This window comes from Galeopterus variegatus, unplaced genomic scaffold (genome assembly GCF_000696425.1).
Source record: "Galeopterus variegatus unplaced genomic scaffold, G_variegatus-3.0.2 Scaffold3192, whole genome shotgun sequence".
Taxonomy (NCBI): Eukaryota; Metazoa; Chordata; class Mammalia; order Dermoptera; family Cynocephalidae; genus Galeopterus; species Galeopterus variegatus.
Window position 1 is genome coordinate 336,729 of NW_007729303.1, and position 20,054 is coordinate 356,782.

Sequence of the window (20,054 nt, forward strand, 5' to 3'; positions counted from 1 at the left end):
CCCTCCCTCCCTCCCTCCCTCCCTCCCTTCCTTCCTTCCTTCCTTCCTTCCTTCCTTCCTTCCTTCCTTCCTGTGACTGACCAGTACATGGATCAGAATCCTTGACTGTTGGGAAAATAGAATAGTTTAATCAGGCCCCCTCACCTTGTGTCTGGTTGGGTGTGATGCAGCACATTCTTTGTAAGCAAGTTGTTTGTGGGTGGAGTTAGTGCACATGGGTGGCACCACCACTTGGCTGGCATTGACCGCCCGTGCGTGGCCATGCTCTTGAACCTATGGCTCCAAGGACCTTTTTGCCAGTTACCTAGCTCAAAGACCTGCGTATGAGGGGTCTGGGGATCCAGTCTGGTGTATGGAGGGTTTATGACGCTACAGACCCAGCCCTAGCTCAACATTTACCTTTGTGTAACACCACACTCTAACCAACTGGCTAACCAGCTAGCCCTGATGCTATAATTGCTAAAGAATGCTTTACAATGTTTCATTCCTGATTTAGTAATTTTTATCTTTATGAAGATGAGACATTTAAAAAAGCATAGGGCAAATAAACCTAATTCAGATGCTCTGGTTAGAAAAATCTCCTAAAAATAGCAGAACCAAGTTTAAAAACAAAATAAAAAATAATAAAAATGTATGGGCTGGAGTTCATTCCCTGGCAAGACATCATCAAAAGGAAGCCTTTAGGCCTTGATGAAGAGAATATGAATGAGCATCTGGGTAGGGAGGTATGGGAAGAGGAAGGCTGAAGATAAACTCTGGCTACTATAAAATTTTGCCTTTGGGCTAACGTGAGTAACCGCAAATAATCCTTAAATATATTAAAAATGAAAAAAAAAAAAAAAAGTAAATGCTACAGTTTCTATACACATGGGGCTGAATTACAGACCTTAGTACGGTCTTACAAATATAAGTGACGTTCATGTATTGTGTTAGATCAGTTATTTCTGAGCTTATATGTATAGATAGATAGATAGATAGGGTATGACCAAAGCGCTCATTTAAAAATTTCCATTATAGGGCTGGCCACTTAGCCCCATTGGTTAGAGCATAGTACTGATAACACTAAGGTGCAGCGTTTGATCCCTGTGCTGGCTAGCCACTAAAAAAAAAAATTTCCATTATATCTCAAGTGGATCACTTATATTCTTTATCACATATCTTTCTGTAGAAAAGCTGTCTAATTATACAGCATTTTCCTAGGCCTAAACTTGTTGTTCACACCTTGCTTTAACTCCCTTCTACAATGAATTTCTAAAATATAATTTCAAAATCATTTTTTATTTTGTCAGATACATTGCAAAGAATAAATTCAATGCTAAAAACATAAAATAATGGAGCCCTAAAAAGTTCTGATCTTAGATAATCCCAACTGAATTTTTTTTCAGGGTATAACTTGAAACTTAGAACACTTCTATCAATCGTTTACCTTCTACATACAATTCTAGTTGACAGAATGCTGTTCCACGTCGTACATGTGCCTTCATTCTTGCATTAGCATTGTCTGCAACAGGTGGTGTCAATAGTTCCAGCGCCTTTCAAAAAATATAAATAATTAATAAACACATATATACATACATAATTAATAAGACATAAATTTCTAATTTAAACTTGAGCAAAAACATGGTAAAAATTCTAAACAATCCTTAAGCCCTCACCCACCTAAATTTTTGGCTTACTTAGCTGGTACAGGAATTTCTCAAATACATGTATTTATGTTGAACAAGTTAATGAATTGTTCAATTGTTCCCATAAGTGATTCAAATTACCCCCCCCCCCAAGTTATGACTTGGCTTATCATTTGAAATCTCTACAGCTTTACCTTTACTAGCAACAATCATTAAATAGACTTTGTGGTCTTTTATATTTAGATTGGGTGATTCCGTTTATTCATTCAATAAATGTTTGTGCACAAAAATTGTACTAGACCACGGAAAACTGTATCATAAAAAGATTATGAGATCAAATTGTGAGGACTTGGTTGTTTCCTCCATCGTTTATTCATTCAATAAATGTTTGTGCACAAAAATTGTACTAGACCAGGGAAAACTGTATCATAAAAAGATTATGAGATCAAATTGTGAGGACTTGGTTGTTTCCTCCATATTCTCAATCTCAAGGAGCCACATAAGTTTTGCCATGATATTCCCTTAAAACAAGTTACCTTGACATGGAAAAAAAAGAAAAAGCTGTAGAAGTTTAAAACATTCACATGAAATACTAGTAATGGAAATTACAATATACTAAGAGACCCTAAAAATGGAAAATGATTATAGAGATATCCTTTACTGTGCAAGTGGTACAGATAACAATGGAATACCAAGTGTTTTTTCTTCTACGTTGCATTAAGCCTGCAAAACTTTGTTAAGAAAAAGGGTGAGTACAATTGACAACCATTTACTAATTTCCTTGAGAACTTCAACTGATGTACCAAAGCAAGAGTAATAGTTGATAGGGGATTGCTAATCAACTCGAAGTGTCAAAAAACACGAGTTCCTGTCCATTAAAAAAAAAAATCGTTAAAAAGACGTAATAAGATTTTTTTTTTCTTGGCTAGCCAGTATGGGGATCCAAACCTTTGACTTTGGTGGTGTTCTTAGCACCACACTGTACCAAATGATCTAACCGGCCAGCCCCCTTGAGTTCCTTGTCCATTAAAAAAAAAAAAATCAATAAAAAGATGTAATAAAGAAGTTATTTCTTAAAATCCTTTCATCTCAATTTAAATTTAACAGAAAAAAGAGCATCATTTAAACTAATAAAAACAATTTTAAAGCACTATAAATAAATAAATAAATACATTCATACATACATATGTACCTTAGAAGAATCTTCGATGGCCTTGTGTAAGTTTTTCAGTTTTAGGTGGCAAGCAGCCCGATTCAAATACAATAGTGGAATCTTATTATTTAGTCTTATGGCTAAGTTGTATGCATTAATAGCTGCCAAATAGTTTTCTGTTGCAAACAATTTGCTAATGAGACAAAAACAGAAAGGGAAAACAATATAACATTGAAACAGAAACAGAAATAATATCTAATGATATTTGGCAGAGGGGATGGCTTACATCCTTTTGTATTCCCTGTAGAGTGGACATTATTGGCTGTACTGACTCTATCTCGCCTCCACATACAGCAGCATGTAATTTTCATAGGACGCACCTCACCCCCACCTCCAAGGGTAGCTATCAGTAGTTTAAGCTAGTAGGCATATTTCGTCACCTTGCTACAACGATTGACTCAGGGATGGGCTTGAGACCCAAACTGGTCTATTCAGAATGAAGCCTGTGACTGATTTTAAAAGTTGTAAAAACTTCTCCCCCTGCTAGATGTGAATGAAGAAAGCACAAAGCTCAAGTTGTTGCTGATCATTTTTAATACCATGGGAGGAGCTAGTATTAAAATAAAGCTGATATTAAGAAGTATGAAAGGAATAAAAAGGCAGAAAGAAACTGAGTCCTTCATGATACTGTTAAGCTGCTCTATCAAGCTTTACCTGAAATACAAAAAATCTTTAGCTTTTTGGTTACATAAGCCAATAAATTCCTTTTAGTATAAAGCCTGTTTGAATTGGGTTTTTTGGTTATTTGCAAACAAAACTATCCTAATGCATATACTCTTTCAGTTTAAATGTTCCAAAATTCTCTTCAAATAAAGAAATGTATGTGATTAAATTATTTATTTAAAATGTCAAGTTTCTTTTTTGTTTTTCATGTGTAATTCCTACTTACAAATTTTTGAATAAATGCATAAACAGGAAAATAGAAAATACTTTGCCAACCATAAAAGTGCCATATAAATAACACTTTGTATTCATTTCCAGTTGATTATAGTGCATACTTTGCTGCTCTAGAATATTAAATTCAATGACAACAAAAGCAGACCCATCAAGCAGCCAGTAAATTATAAGTAAAAGATAAGATGACACCATTATGACATCTAATTTAAGCTTAACTCAAGCTGAAAATAACTTGCACAAACTAGGAAAGCTAATTCTGTAGGCATGGTTTATATTTCTGAAATGCCTCATACCAGCTAGGATGTTTCTGACCACAAGTAACAAAACCCCAACACAAATTGGCTTAAACAAGTAAGGAAATAAATTATCTCACATTTTAAAAGTCCTGAAAGAAGAGGCTCCATGCCCAATATATAATATATAATCAGCAGCTTGAAAATTTTTTCAAGGCCTCGGGTTCCTTCCATCTTCCCATTCTACTGTATTCAGCAGCAACTTCATCCTAGGACTGGTCTTCCTCATGGCTATCCAAGGGTACTTCAAAAAGTTCATGGAAAAACAGAATTAAAAGATAATATGAATCTTTCCATAAACTTTTTAAGTACGCTCATATTAGTTCAAGGTGCCATATAATATCTATTAGAAGAAAAGGTGACAATATCTTCTGGTATATGCTCCCTAAGAGCAAGAAAACCTATCCCAGAAACCTCCTGCACCAAGGTCCAGGGTTTGATCCCTGTACCAGCTAGCTGCCAAAAAAAAAAAAGAAGAAGAAATGTGGGCTGTCTGGTGTTAGCTCACATGGTTAGAAAGTGATGATGCTGATAACACCAAGGTCATGGGTTTGCATCCCTGTACCGGCTAGCCTCTTTCTCTCTCTGTCTCTGTCTCTCTCCCCTTCTCTCCTGCCCCCACAAAAAAATTAAAATTACTGGGCCGGCCCGGTGGCGCACTGGAGAGTGTGCCGCTTGGGAGTGCGCTAGCGCTCCCGCCGAGGGTTCGGATCCCATGTGGAGACCAGTTCCCACTCACTGGCTGAGCGCGGTGCAGGCACAACACCAAGTGTCGCGATCCCATTGCCGGTCCCCGGTACGGGCGCGACACCGAGGGTTGCGATCCCGTTACTGGTAAGTGTCGCGATCCCATTGCCGGTCCCTGGTACGGGCGCGACACCGAGGGTTGCGATCCCGTTACTGGTCAGTAAAAACGACAAAAGGAAAAAAAAATTACTAAGGAGTAATTTTACTCCTATATATGGCTGTTTTGGAATGTTTTTAAAAATTCAAAAATGTGACCATCTTTCCATGTTAGTAAATACATTATTTTTAGAGTACTCTCTCTCATGTGCCAGGATTTCTGAAACCAATTTCCTCCTACTAAGGCACATTTTGGAGTTTTATTTCTTAATTCTTTGCCTTTATAAATGACATTATAATAAACATTTTTGTACCTACAAGGGGTCTTCAAAAAGTTCATGGAAAGATTTGTATTAACTTTTAATTCTATTTTTCCATGAACTTTTTGAAGTACCCTCATATATCTTTAAAAAAAATACAATTAAAACAGTCCTGATTTGTTAAAATCAATCAGAATTTATCCTGGACTTGTGATCAGGTCACCATCCTAAATCACATGGGGAGGTATGCACACCTGAACAAAACAGGGGCTCAGCCAGTAAGGATAAAGGGAGAGAATAAATATTGGCTAGGTAACCCTACGGTGTTTACTACAAACCTTGTTTTTTTAATTGTGGTAAAATATATATAACAAAATTTGCTCTTTTAACCATTTTTAAGCATTCAGTTCAGTGGTATTCAGCACATTTACACTGTTGTGCAACTATCACCACCATCCATCTCTAGAACTTTTTCATCTTCCCAAACAACTTCCCAATTCTATTTTCTGTCTCTATGAATTTGACTACTCTGGGTACCTCATATAAGTGGAATCATATAATATTTGTCCCTTTGTGACTGGCTCATTTCACTTAGCACAATGTCTTTAAGGTTCGTCCAAACTGTAGCATGTGACAGGTTTTCCTTCCTTTTTAAGGCTGAATACTATTCCATTGAATATATGTACCACATTTTGTTTATCCATTCATCCGTCAATAGACACTTGGGTTGCTTATACCTTTTGTCTATTGTGAATGCTGCTGCTGTGAACATGGGTGTACAAATATCTGTTTGTGTCATTGCTTTTAATTCTTTCAGGTATATACCCAGAAGTGGAATTGCTGTATCACATGGCAATTCTATTTTTAATTTTTTTTTTTTTTTTTTTTTTTGGTGGCTGGCCTGTTTGGGGATCTGAGCCCTTGACCTTGGTGTTATAACACCATGCTCTAACCAACTGAGCTAACTGGCTAGCCCTCTATTTTTAATTTTTTGAGGAAACACCATACTGTTTTCCACAGTGCTGTACCATTTTACATTCCTACCAGCAGTGCACAAGAGTTCCAATTTCTCCCCATCCTCACCAATACTTGTTATTTTATTTTTATTTTTTTTATAATAACCATCCTAATAGGTGTGAAGTGGTAACTCATTGTGGTTTTCGTTTGTATTTCCTGAATTAGTGAATGCTGAGCATCTTTTCATGTTTACTGATCATTTGTATATCTTCTGTGGAGAAATGCCTATTTCTGTCCTTTTCCCATTTTTTAAAATCAGGCTGCTTGGTTTTTTTGTTTGTTTGTTTGTTTGTTTCTAAAAGATGACCGGTAAGGGGATCTTAACCCTTGACTTGGTGTTGTCAGCACCATGGTCAACCAGTGAGCTAACCAGCCATCCCTATGTAGGATCTGAACCCGGGGCCTTGGTGTTCTAAGCACCACACTCTCCTGAGTGAGCCACGGGCCGGCCCAGGCTGCTTGTTTTTGTTAATTTGTAGGAGTTCCTTATATATGTTCTGGATATTAACTTTTTAGCAGGCATATGATTTGTAGATATTTCCTCCATTCTGTGGGTTGCCTTTTCACTCTGTTCATAGTGTCCTTGATGCACAAAAATTTTTAATTTTGGTGTAGTCCAACTTACCTATTTTTTTGTTGTTGCCTGTGCTTTATATGTCATGTCCAAGAAATATTGCCAAATCCAATGTCATGAGACACCCTGTGTTTTCTTCTAAGAGTTTTATAATTTTAGCTCTTACACATTTACGTCTCTGACCCATTCTGAGTTAATTTTTGTATATGTTGTTAGGTAAGGATCCAACTTCATTAATTTTCATGTGGATATCCAGTTTTCCTAATACCATTTGTTGAAAAGAGTTTCCTTTCTCCATTGAATGGTATTGGTACCCTTGTTGCACATCATTTGACCATATATGCCAGGGTTTATTTCTGGGTTATCTATTCCATTGGTCTATATGTCAGTAGAAAGCTTATATTAACATATACATTTTAAGAACATTTCCATTTTTCATCTTCAATATAAGTTTACAGTTGTATAATGGAACAGAAAAGCTCTCCTAGGAAGAAGGTCTTACAATGATCAGTATGAAAGAATCATTGTAGGAGGCATAGAAGCAGAAAATATACAGTATTTAACATTTAAATGTATATTAAAAAATAAATCAAAATGAACATTACACTCCTTAAAGTTCAATACCACTACAAGCATCCAAAATTTACTTTATGACTTTCAGAACAATTTTGAACTCAGAAACAGCCAAAGTTCAAAAAGAAAGGAAAAAAAATTAAACCTCTCTCTAAAGGTCAGTAAGTAGCCTTTGACATCAAATTTAAGCAGAGAAGGGCCGGCCCGGTGGCGCACTGGATAGTGCGCCGCTTGGGAAGCGCGGCGGCGCAAAAGAATTATACTAAAGTACTCATTCATTCAACACATACTGAATGCTTATTGTACTAAGCATAAAAAGAGAACAAAACGATGGGCAATAGCAAACACTCCTGTCATTTTATTATGACTGACTGGTTTGCCTTTGAAAAGAAAGAAACATTCTGATTGGCAATGGCCAAAAAAGCCAAACATTTTATACAAGAATTGAGCATGGCAGAAGCAACAAGAGGCAGGAAGGCTGAGAAAGAAGCAATGTGGAGAGAAGAAAAAGGGGCAAAACAGACTTATGAGAGAGATCAGAAGTAGTGGAGTTTAGATACAGCAATGGGGGCAGAGAGCAGTACATATTCCAACAGAAGACAGAACAGCTCTGTTTGTGGGCAATAGAAAGGAACTCTAACAGTTACCTGCCCCTCAAACGACTCTGAACGTCCTTGTCTCTTTTAGTATCTAGTGTAGGTGGAAAACAATCTTGTGTATTTTGAGAGTAAGGCTAAGTATCAATATGCCTTAGTGAAGGCACATCAACCAGCACAATTCAGCTCTTAGAATGGAAAAAGGAAAAGTATACTGCATACTAAAAAAAACAACAAGTTAGGCCATAATTGCTACCGTGCTGGTTAACTGTCAGGGTTCTTCGGAGAAAAAGAACATACGTAGACATATAGAACAAAATTTATTATGAAAGATTGACTCATGCAATCACAGAAGCTAAGAAGTCCCACAATCTACCATCTGCAAACTGGTGCCCTGAGAAAGCCAGTGGGGTGGTTCCAATCCAAGCCCAAAGGCCTGAGAACTAGGAGAGCCAATACTGTAAATCCCATCTGAAGGCACAAGAATCAGAAGCACTGATGTCCAAGGGCAGGAAATGTATGTCTCAGTTCAAGAAAAGAGTGATTTTGCCCTTCCTCCACCTTTTTATTCTATTTGGGCTCTCAACAGACTAGATGATGCCTACCCACATTGGTCAGGGCAATCTTCCTTATTCAGACTATTGATTCAAATTTAATCTTTTCTGGAATTACACAGACAAACCCAAAAATAATATTTTACCAGCTATCTGGGTTATCCCTTAGCCCAGTCAAGTTGACACATAAATTTAACCATCATAGTATTTACAACAGAATATTATGAGCTATAAAATACATACAAACAAACAACTGTACAAAATTATGATTGTATCAAAGAAGTCATCTTATGATATGGATTCTAAATTTCAAGTCAGGCAGAAGAAAGCTAGCAGCATAAGAAAACTGTTGTATTTCCATAATCCAAGTTTATTTAAATGCAGCAGATCAAGGCATATTTGGCAGACCTGTCCTGAAAATACAAGGTGCAAGGATTGGAAGGCATGGATTTTCTATTTTCCTGTATGTCTTCTGTCAGAGGCACTGACAGCTTTATTTGGAACTACACTTTCAAAGACGTCTGTTAGCAAACAGCCTTGGAAGACAAAGGTAGTGTCTCCTTATGGGGTAAAGGACAAATTTGTTTGCTGCTCAGTACAATAATTTCTCTTTGTGGGGCAAAGGTTGGCATGTTTGCTTGCCACTCTCATAAAAAATTATGTTCCTTAGGGGGCTGACTGGTGGCTCACTTGGGAGAGTGTGGTGCTGATAACACCAGTGTTGAGGGTTAGGATCACCATACCAGCTAGCCACTTAAAAAAAAATTTTTGTTCCTTAAGCTTGGTCTTCCTCTGCTGTGGCACAAACATACTATGTATACAGCATTCACCTGAGCCCACCTCTGCATTGGCCCTATAGGACTTGAGGGGCAAAGGAAACCAACATAAAGCTCATGCTGCTTGCTGTACCTTGAGTAATAAAAGTCCTTTGTCTTTGACCCATGAATCTCCTGTGTTCTGCAAGCAGCCATGAAACTGTGGTAGGCTATTCCTTCATAGTTCTTGCCAGGGCATAAACCCAAACCTGAGTATTGGAAAGAAATTCAACTCAGCAAGTAGAACTATGTACTGTGTTGGGTGAAGATTATAACAGATGGTTAACAATCAGCATTAAAAGTCCACCATTAAAGTAAAAGAACATCCAGACAAGCAGATGGAATCCAGCTACGAAAACTCAAGGACCTGGGGCATGGAGAAGGGGACTGGACCTCTCTCCCACAACCAGACACACCAAGCCAGTGCCTCAGGGCCTGCCCAGGGACTTGAGGCATGGAGAAGGGGACCAGACTACCCTCCCACAACCAGGCACACCAAGCCAGCACCTTGGGTCCCACCCAGTGACCCGAGGCATGGAGCCAGGAACTGGACCCTCTTCTCACAACAAGGCACAGCATGCCAGCACCTCGGGGCCCACCCGGGGACCTGAGGCAAGGAGAAGGGGACTGGACCTCTCTCCCACAACCAGACATGCCAAGCCAGTGCCTCAGGGCCTGCCCAGGGACTTGAGGCATGGAGAAGGGGACCAGACTACCCTCCCACAACCAGGCACACCAAGCCAGCGCCTTGGGTCCCACCCAGTGACCCGAGGCACAGAGCCAGGAACCGGACCCTCCTCCCACAACAAGGCAAAGCATGCCAGTACTTCGGGGCCCACCTGGGGACCCGAGGCAAGGAGAAGGGGACTGGACCTCTCTTCCACAACCAGACACACCAAGCCAGTGCCTTGGGTCCTGCCCAGTGACCTGAGGCATGGAGCCAGGAATCAGACCCTCCTCCCACAACAAGACACAGCATGCCAGTACCTCCGGGCCCACCTGGGGACCCGAGGCAAGGAGAAGGGGACTGGACCTCTCTCTCACAACCAGGCACACCATGCCAGTGCCTTGGGTCCTGCCCAGAGACCTGGGGCATGGAGAAGGGGACCAGACCACCCTCCCTCAACCAGGCACACTGCGCCAGCACCTCGGGACTGAACCAGGGACCCGGGGCATGCAGAAGGGGACCAGGCCCCTCTCCTACAACCAGGCACACCAAGCCAGCTCCTTGGTAGATTTCTAGTTTGGTGAACTGTGGCATGGAGAAAGGGACTGGCCACCCCTTCCACAACAGGGCACATGGCACCAGTGCATGGACCAGAGGCATGGAGAAGGGGACCAGACACACCCCACAACCAGCCATACTGCCAGTGCCAAGGAGCATACTAAAAACATCACCTCCATGTGGGTGGCCCACCACAGCCACCACAATGACCATGGCTGCTGCAAAAGCGTCTAGATGCCACAACCACCACACAGATGGTCCACCAACCACTGGAGTGCATTCACACAAGAAGAGTCACCAGCAGAGACAAAGAAAAGAAGAGGATGTCCATTTCCACAAAGCCCATTTCAGAGTGACAGAAGAAGCATCTGCTCTATGATAATATTAAGGGACCTGATCACATCTCTCAGCATTGGACAGATCATCTAGGCAACAAATTAACAGAGTAACCATTATTCTTTCAGAAGGAGAGAAGAAATCTAGGGCTATTAGAGGGGAGAGGGGGAGCAAGAGGGGGATATAAAGAATAATTATGAGGGCCGGCCCGGTGGCGCACTGGAGAGTGCGCCGCTTGGGAGCGCGGCGGCGCCGGATCCCATGTGGAGACCGGTTCCCGCTCACTGGCTGAGCGCGGTGCGGGCGCGACACCAAGGGTTGCGATCCCGTTGCCGGTCCCATGGCTGCTGCAAAAGCGTCTAGATGCCACAACCACCACACAGATGGTCCACCAACCACTGGAGTGCATTCACACAAGAAGAGTCACCAGCAGAGACAAAGAAAAGAAGAGGATGTCCATTTCCACAAAGCCCATTTCAGAGTGACAGAAGAAGCATCTGCTCTATGATAATATTAAGGGACCTGATCACATCTCTCAGCATTGGACAGATCATCTAGGCAACAAATTAACAGAGTAACCATTATTCTTTCAGAAGGAGAGAAGAAATCTAGGGCTATTAGAGGGGAGAGGGGGAGCAAGAGGGGGATATAAAGAATAATTATGAGGGCCGGCCCGGTGGCGCACTGGAGAGTGCGCCGCTTGGGAGCGCGGCGGCGCCGGATCCCATGTGGAGACCGGTTCCCGCTCACTGGCTGAGCGCGGTGCGGGCGCGACACCGAGTGTTGCGATCCCGTTGCCGGTCAGTAAAAAAGACAAAAAGGAAAAAAAAAGAATAATTATGATTTATAACAATATATATGCTAGTAATATTGATTTAATCAACATATCTCAATGTTCAACCCCCAAAATATGTATAATCGATTTGGATTCAATAAATAAAATTTTAAAAAATTAAATAAAAATTAGAAAAAAAAAAAAAAAGAAACAGCAAACATACAGAAATTTAGACTAGTACAAGTTGGTACTAGGGAAGTCTGTCAGTAAGTCACAGGCTCTTATATACTAAGCTGGGGTTCAGAAGCATAATTAACTGTGGTGGCAAGGGGAAAAGCAAAAGCAAAGCAGATCTTCAGTTGTAAAAGGACTGGGGTATTAGGCAGGCTACAAAGCCTGGCACTTAGGCAGAGAGAATAAAAAGAAAGTTCAGACACTAGAATTAGGGTAGAAGGTGATTTTACATAACAACAGTAATACAATGCTGGGTGCTAGACTGTAGGGTTATGTATCCTTAATTCTCTCTTATCTCACATTAAAATTTGCTTTAGAGAGTAAGGTATGCAGATGGCATTCAAGTGGCCCCACTGTGGGGAAAGAAAGAGAGTTTAAGTCTAGGGTCAAGATAGGATCCAATAATACTTAGTTTAAAATCATGCACAAAGTAATGTCAAAGGGACAGAACAATGGTCCTTTTACCTTATATAATTACAAGTGTCTGGAAGGGTAGTTATTAAAGTTATTTACAGATTCTGAGTCATGTAAAGCTGTTAAATAACATAACATCATGTACATATCTAAATTAGAACACCTAGACTCAGTTTTTTATGTGAAGTGTTCTCAGTAAAAATCTGTCTGGTACAACATTAATTGGAAAAGGTAAAATGCTTTCATGAGCAAATAAAATTATCTAAGCTACAAGCATGTTTCTGAAAGGTAAACTTAGCATTTAAAACTAAGACACAGCAGTAGAAAGCTAGGTAAAGAAAATGAAAACATTCTGTGTCTCTTTCTAAGAACCTATTTTTGAGTAGAAATAGTTCCCTAAACAATTTTTCCAAGCTACTGCTCTTTTGAAAGGCTTGTTCATTTCTATCCTTTTGTGAAACAAGTGTCCCATTGGTTTAAACACAATACAGACAGTTGCACCATTTTTTTGTGTAAATGTAGAAGGCTACCACAAAACAAAGACTCTGAAGATGAAAAAATTACATCCTTTGGCTTTAAATTCAACACACTGCTTCTCAGTTGGTTCTGTTATATCTTTTTCTATCTTTTATACTACATTACTTTGCTAGAGAGGAGACATTTCTTTCTAAGAATTATATCTTTCTTTTTATCCATTTGTACTTGGCACTATGATTAACTGTGCTCTGCTCTGTTCCTGTAGGTGTCATTAGTAACTAAGTTTCCCTCCATCTCTCCTAATTTTCAACTCTCTTCCTCTCCTTTTATTTTGTTTCTCTTTTTCTACCTAATTGGAGGTAGTAAGACAAAAAGACACCCAAACAATACACTAAAGTAATTACAATCTACCAGTCACACCTGACTGCTGCAAAGTACACTTTTGTACCAGTGCTGCCAATACTTTGCTTTTGCCAGAAGTCAATAACACATACTCACACACACACTCTAGTGTTTTGCTGTCCTTGACAGTCAAAACTTCAACCCTGGCTCAATGATCTCATCTACCCTTTCCCCTCTTTTTTTTTTTTTTTTTTTTTTTTTTTTTTTCCCTCCATCTCTCCTAATTTTCAACTCTCTTCCTCTCCTTTTATTTTGTTTCTCTTTTTCTACCTAATTGGAGGTAGTAAGACAAAAAGACACCCAAACAATACACTAAAGTAATTACAATCTACCAGTCACACCTGACTGCTGCAAAGTACACTTTTGTACCAGTGCTGCCAATACTTTGCTTTTGCCAGAAGTCAATAACACATACTCACACACACACTCTAGTGTTTTGCTGTCCTTGACAGTCAAAACTTCAACCCTGGCTCAATGATCTCATCTACCCTTTCCCCTCTTTTTTTTTTTTTTTTTTTTTCCTTTTTTTGTCTTTTTTCGTGACCGGCAACGGATCGCAACCCTCAGTGTCACGCCCGTACCAGACTGGGACCGGCAACAGAATCGCAACCCTTGGTGTTGCGCCTGCACCTCGCTCAGCCAGTGAGCGGCCGGTCTGTACGTGGGATCCAAACCCTCGGCGGGAGCGCCGCCATGCTCCCAAGCGGCGCACTGTAGCAGTGCGCCACCGGGCCGGCCCTACCCTTTCCACTCTTAAATCCAAATCACATCATTAGTATATCAGAAATAAGACCAAACCAAACAGTGCCTAGGACCTTTAGCCAGTCCCAGCACCATAATACATTGTGCCAAAGAACTTGCTAACCATGGCCATCAATCTTGTTATCCTTGGCACTGATTAAAAAGCAAGCTTTTCCATTATCCTCATGTCAAAGTCCCTATTTGCTGGCCATTCCTCATCCCCCTATACCACTTTGCACTTTCTCACTCCTGTTTCTGCCACAACTGACTGAACCTCCCAATCCTTTCCTATCTCTCAACCTCAACTTTTCCATAAAATGTTTTCTATATATTTTGTGGGGTTTTTGGGGGGGTTAGGGGGGACATTGGGTGGAGAGCGCCTGTCCAATACAGGGATTAGAACTTTTGACTTGGTGTTAAAAGGCTGCACTCTAACCAACTGAGCTAACTGACCAGCCACAAAATGCTTTCTAAAATTAACCTGGCTCTGCTCTGAGGGCAGTGCAATTTCTACCACCCTCTCAACTGAGGCCCCCCATTTCCTGCATCAGGCAGCTAGGACTGCAGCAATTGGCATTCTCCAAGGCTCACTTCTGCTAGTTCCAAGCTGTGACTCTTCCTTTATGTAAAAGTCATCATCCTTTGGGACTCATGACATTTTACCCTGTAGCCTTCTAGTAACTGTCATCTACTGGCTTTTTAAAAAATGCTCTTCCTTTATTCATTGAGGGCTTTGAAACCTGGCTCCCAGCATCTGTCTCTATCTCAACTTCTGCCATCATTCCAAGAGATTTTAAGGTTTGTGTATCAATTTACCTTGAAATACTTGAAATTCCTTAATTCAATCATCTTCCCTTAAACTCTATTTTTGCTACCTACACCCAGGGCTACACCCTGGACCTTGTCGTCACCTAGAACTGCACTACCTCAGAAATATCAAACTCTGGAAATCCAGCCACTGATGAGAACTTTCTGTTCTGCCAGCTTTCTCTTTACAGTGGTTTCTACCTCATTAATTGCTCCATTTTCTCTCAGTCCACTGGGCCCCTCATGACATTTCTCCCTTTCTAACCCAGCCTGAACATCATGGCTGATTATCAGAGCTACTTTTTCATGAGCAATTACTGGTCCCTTGCGCTGTTAGTCTTTTACTGTACTTGTCAGTCAAAACTCCAGCCCTGGTTCAATGATCTAATCTGCCCTTTCTACTCCTGAATACAAAAGACTAAACACCACATAAGTCACACAGCCGTGCTGACTGGCATCTCTATGAATTCCTGTTCTCTAACCTAGCAGGGCCCTCTGCAGTACCCAGAAATCAATTCTCTTTGTTGTCAGAAGCTCATCTAGATCCACACTTGTCTTTACTTTCTTTCCTCCAATTGTGCTGACTGGCATCTCTATGAATTCCTGTTCTCTAACCTAGCAGGGCCCTCTGCAGTACCCAGAAATCCATTCTCTTTGTTGTCAGAAGCTCATCTAGATCCACACTTGTCTTTACTTTCTTTCCTCCAATCTCAGAAAATGAGGTATCTCTGTCTATCACAAGTTAATCTGTCAACATTTTCTAGAGCAAAGTAAGCAATCCAACAGGACAGCACAGTAAGCTAAGCATACTTAGGCACCCTCAGGCTGCAAGGAGGAGTAATTCAGATCCATACCACTTGGGCTGCCTTCCCTAGGGCTAACCAAAGGGAACAAGAGGACAGGAAATGTATTTGATTCATCTGTGAAAGGAGTACAGCAGTGATTAGAATATAAACTTTGCAATCATATTGACCTAGGATTGAATCTTGGTTCTACTTATGAACTACCACCTTAAACTCCCTAGCCCCATTTCCACATTTACAAAATGGGGATAAAGATAATAATACCCAACTAGTCAGGTTATTGTTTGTTTGTGGTAGCTGGCCAGTAAGGGGATCTGAACCTGTGACTTTGAGAGCACGACACTCTTCCAAATAACTGGCCAGCCCCCATGTTATTATGGGAATTAAGTGAGCTATTTTGTGCAAAGCTTCTACTTTCTCAGTAAGCATTAGTTACATGAGTGTGAAAGCAGTGGGTCCTACCCTACTATAGTTGTAAGGATTTAATGAGTCAGTATAATGAAGGCTCTTGTGAACTATCACAAGCTACTAACATATTGACTGTGATAAGCAAGTGTAATTAAAGAAATGATTTAGAGTGGTCACAGCTGGGAGACAGGGTAGAAATGAGGCCAGTTGACTAGGTAAAAACCAAGGGGGACTTTCATGTAATATGCACTGTGTGAATTTTTTCGAAAGGAATTTTTTTATTTTATAAAATTAATTCAACTTTCAAAAAGAGAAAAACCAAAACCAAAATCAAAACAAGCCATCCACCCTTGGTCTTGACCCAATTTTCTCCACTCTTCTTAGAGACATTTCAATCAGCTCTTCTCTCTCCTGTCTCCAAATCTATTCAAACTTTTTCTATTCTTAAAGAACCAACCAAACTTCCTTTTTGTTGTTGTTGTTGTTGACTGGCCAGTATGGGGATCTGAACCCTTGACCTTGGTGTTATAACATTGTGCTCTAACCAACTGAGCTAGCCAGCCAGCCCTCCTTTTTCCGTAAAATTTCTACTCCATTGGCTTCTGGAAGTATTTTTGTGTGTTCCTTTGTTTCACCAGTCTTTTAAATGCTGGTAGCTCACAGGATTTTATCCTCAGCCCACTACTCTACTGAGTCTAACACTCTTTTTGGATATCTCACCTACTCTTATAAATTTAACTATTATGTAAATGCTGATAACCCAAAAAATGTATCTACAGTGCTGGCCTCTCCCTGTAGTGTCAAGCTTGCTCTACACTGTCACCCAGATTGGAACTCTCAGAGACATCTCAAACTCAACATATTCAAAACTAAACTTCCCTGCATTCCCTCCTAACTAGCCCCTATTCTAGTATTCTCTAATGCAGTTGGTGGCACCACATAATCATTTAGACAAGAAACCTGGAAGTCACCCACATCTACTACTTCTCTCTCTCACTTGCCAACAATCAATCAAGAAGTTCTGTCTATTTTACCTCCTAAATATTTCTCAAATTACCCCCCCTCTATAACAATGCCATAATTCAAGGCCTTTACTTGGGCTTCTGCAACAAATTTTTCCTCACATTACAGGATAAATCTAAGAATATTAACAGAGTACACAAGGTCCCTGTCTATTTTTCTAGGTTTATTGGTCATCACTCTAGGCTTCAAATTTTATGTTTTAACAAAGAATAAACTATCTATATTTCCTGGCCTACACCACACTATTTCTTGTCTCTGAGCTTTTGCTCACATTGTCACCTCTGCCTGAAATGAATGCCTTTCTGTCCATTGCTCCTTTAACTCCTTCCTATCATAGAGGAGCTCCAGTAGTAATTTCTCTATAAGGCTTTTCCAAAACCTCTTTCCTCCCTTTAAAACTAGGTGCCCCTCTTCTGTACTATCTTATGATCTTGTTCTTACTTATGTTACTGTACTTCCCACACAGTGTTGTAAGTATTTGTGTATGTCCCTCTCTTCCTTATCTCTGTAGTTCAGTGCCTATCATATAGTCTGGCAAATAGCTAGCAATCAATAGATATTTATTTATTTATTTTATTTTTTTATTTTTTTAAAGATGACCGGTAAGGGGATCTTAACCCTTGCCTTGGTGTTGTCAGCACCACGCTCACCCAGTGAGCAAACCGGCCATCCCTATACAAGGATTTGAACCTGCAGCCGTGGTGTTATCAGCACCACACTCTCCCGAGTGAGCCATAGGCCGTCCCTATTAGATATTTATTTAATGGTTGAATAAATGGAGAAGAAGGAAGGAGAGAGAAAAGAAGAAAGATCATGTATGGTTTTACTGTTGAGTAAGAAGAACCAACTTGTCAGCCCCAGGCTTCTGACCTTCAGAAAAATTGCCAACTCCAGCTAACCTCCACAAATCAATCCCTGATGTTGTAACAGAGAGGAGAAAAGACCAAGAAAGAGCAGAAAGAGGATGAGAAAAGAAAAATATAGAATTTGTGGTAGACAGATAATGGCCTCCTCAAAGACGTCCACATCCTAACCCCCAAACCAATTAATATGTTACCCCTAACATGGCAAAAAGGATTTTGCCGATATGAATAAATTAAAGATATTGATATGGAGAGATTATGCTGGATTAGCAGGTGAAATTTAATGTAATCATAAGAGTTCTTATAAAAGAAAAAGGGAAGCAGGAGAGTCACAGAAGGAGAAGTGACTATGGAAGCAGAGGTCAGGGTGATGCTATTGGTACCTGGGGGCCACAAGCCAAGCAGCCTAGAAGCTGGAAATGCAAGGAAACAGATTTTCCCCTAGAGCCTCTAGAAGGAATGCAATTAACACCTTGATTTTACCCCAGTGAAACCCATTTTGGACTTCTGACCTCCAGAACTGTAAGATAATAAATTTGTGTTCTTTTAAGCCACTCAGTTTGAGGTAGTTTGTTACAGAAGCAATTGGAAAATAACACAGAAGTGTATACAATAAGATATAATAAATAATACCTACAGCTGCCTCAAAATAAGAGCTCGAATTGCCACTCAGAATGTACCAGAATTCACTGTAATTGTATTAAAATATTCACATACAGAGCTATATATAAATAAATAAAATGATCGCCTGGATGTAAAATGATAATTTATTAATTTATGAGGTAATTTGATGATTTTTTTTTTTTAGCCTTCCATTTCCAGGGAATTTGGTAATCTTTTAGAAATGAATATAATATGAACAATCAAAAAAGCTCTGGTTTTTAATAAAAAACCTGTTTTTAAGGGAGATACCTGGAAGGATTTATGTTAAATGTATAAGTGATTTTAAAGAGGACTTTAATAAGCATTCCAAAAGATGTGGTATTTTTAATTTTTATGACATTTCAATATAATAACAAATAATAAGAGCCTTATTTAATTGTTATATTATCTGACTTTTTAAATATGGAGACCCTGCCTATCTAATTTGCTTATTTGTGTTCTCTCTCCCCAACAATAAACACACATATATAAACACGTAGGTCAAAATAACTAGATAATGTGATAAGTACTAATGTCTACATACTTTATAAATCTAATGGCCTGAGTTCAAATAACTTACTTTCCCTTGTCCTTCAACCATTCTGGATTCTTTTCTTCTTCTTTTAAATCACAAAGTTCAGGAATATCAGTATTCGTTGCTCTTCGTGCCTCTGCTTGTTTGTGTAGCCACTGAAATGAGAATAGTCTTATGAAGGACACAAAGGCCTTATTTTTATTAACAGCTACTTTTAGATTTCCCATCTTCCTCCAGTGGATAGAAATATTATTATAAACTGAATGTTTGTGTCCCCCCACCCCAAATTCTTATGTTGAAGCCTTAATGTGACAATATTTGGAGGTAGGGCCTCTTTGGGAGGAAATTAGGTTTAACTTAGGTTTAAATTAGGTCACGAGGGTAGAGTCCCCATGATGGGATTAGCATCCTCATAAGAAGAGAAAGAGATCAGAGCTCTAGCTCCCTTCCCACCCCATGCCCACCCACTACCCCCTCTATGTGGCCACCCGCAAGACAGGATCCCCCACCAATGCTAGCACCCAATCTTGAACTTCCCAGCCTCACAGAACTGTGAGACATGAATGTTCGTGGTTTAAGCCACCCAGTCTATGGTATTTTATTTAAAGTACCCTGAGCAGATTAACGCACTATTTGGTGATGGTGATTTTAAACTCCCAGTATTTATACAATTTTAAACTTTTTTTTAAAACCTCACTAGCTGGTTGAGATCAAATAGGTAAAAGTTTCTAGTGCAAATCTCATCCCCTTGTGAGTTCATGTGATTATTTCACCTTTCTTGTTTATAACATCTATTTTTCCATATGAGAAAACATACAAATGATATTTAAATAATTATAATTGGGGCCGGCCCGGTGGCGCACTCGGTTGAGTGCGGCGCTTGGGAGTGTGGCGGAGCTCCCGCCGAGGGTTCGGATCCCATATAGAGACCGGTCCGCTCACTGGCTGAGCGCAGTGTGGGCGTGACACCGAGGGTTGCGATCCCGTTACTGGTCACAAAAAAAGACAAAAAAGGAAAAAAATAAAAAATAATAAATAATTATAATTGTATAATTATACAAACAATTTTATAAATAAAATATAGAAATATATATTATTTAATATTAAAA

General features: G+C 39.8%; 1 protein-coding gene across 1 annotated transcript in view; it reads right to left on the reverse strand.

Annotated features, from left to right (window-relative positions):
• Positions 1-20,054, reverse strand: part of DYX1C1 (dyslexia susceptibility 1 candidate 1) — a 69,072-nt gene that overhangs the window by 1,623 nt on the left and 47,395 nt on the right. Inside the window, exons 6-7 of the mRNA XM_008584270.1 lie at positions 18,991-19,100; positions 2,818-2,971 (exon numbers count right to left, since the gene is read on the reverse strand). Of these exons, the coding sequence (XP_008582492.1) occupies positions 2,818-2,971; positions 18,991-19,100 (264 nt within the window). The remainder of the gene's footprint in view (positions 1-2,817; positions 2,972-18,990; positions 19,101-20,054) is intronic.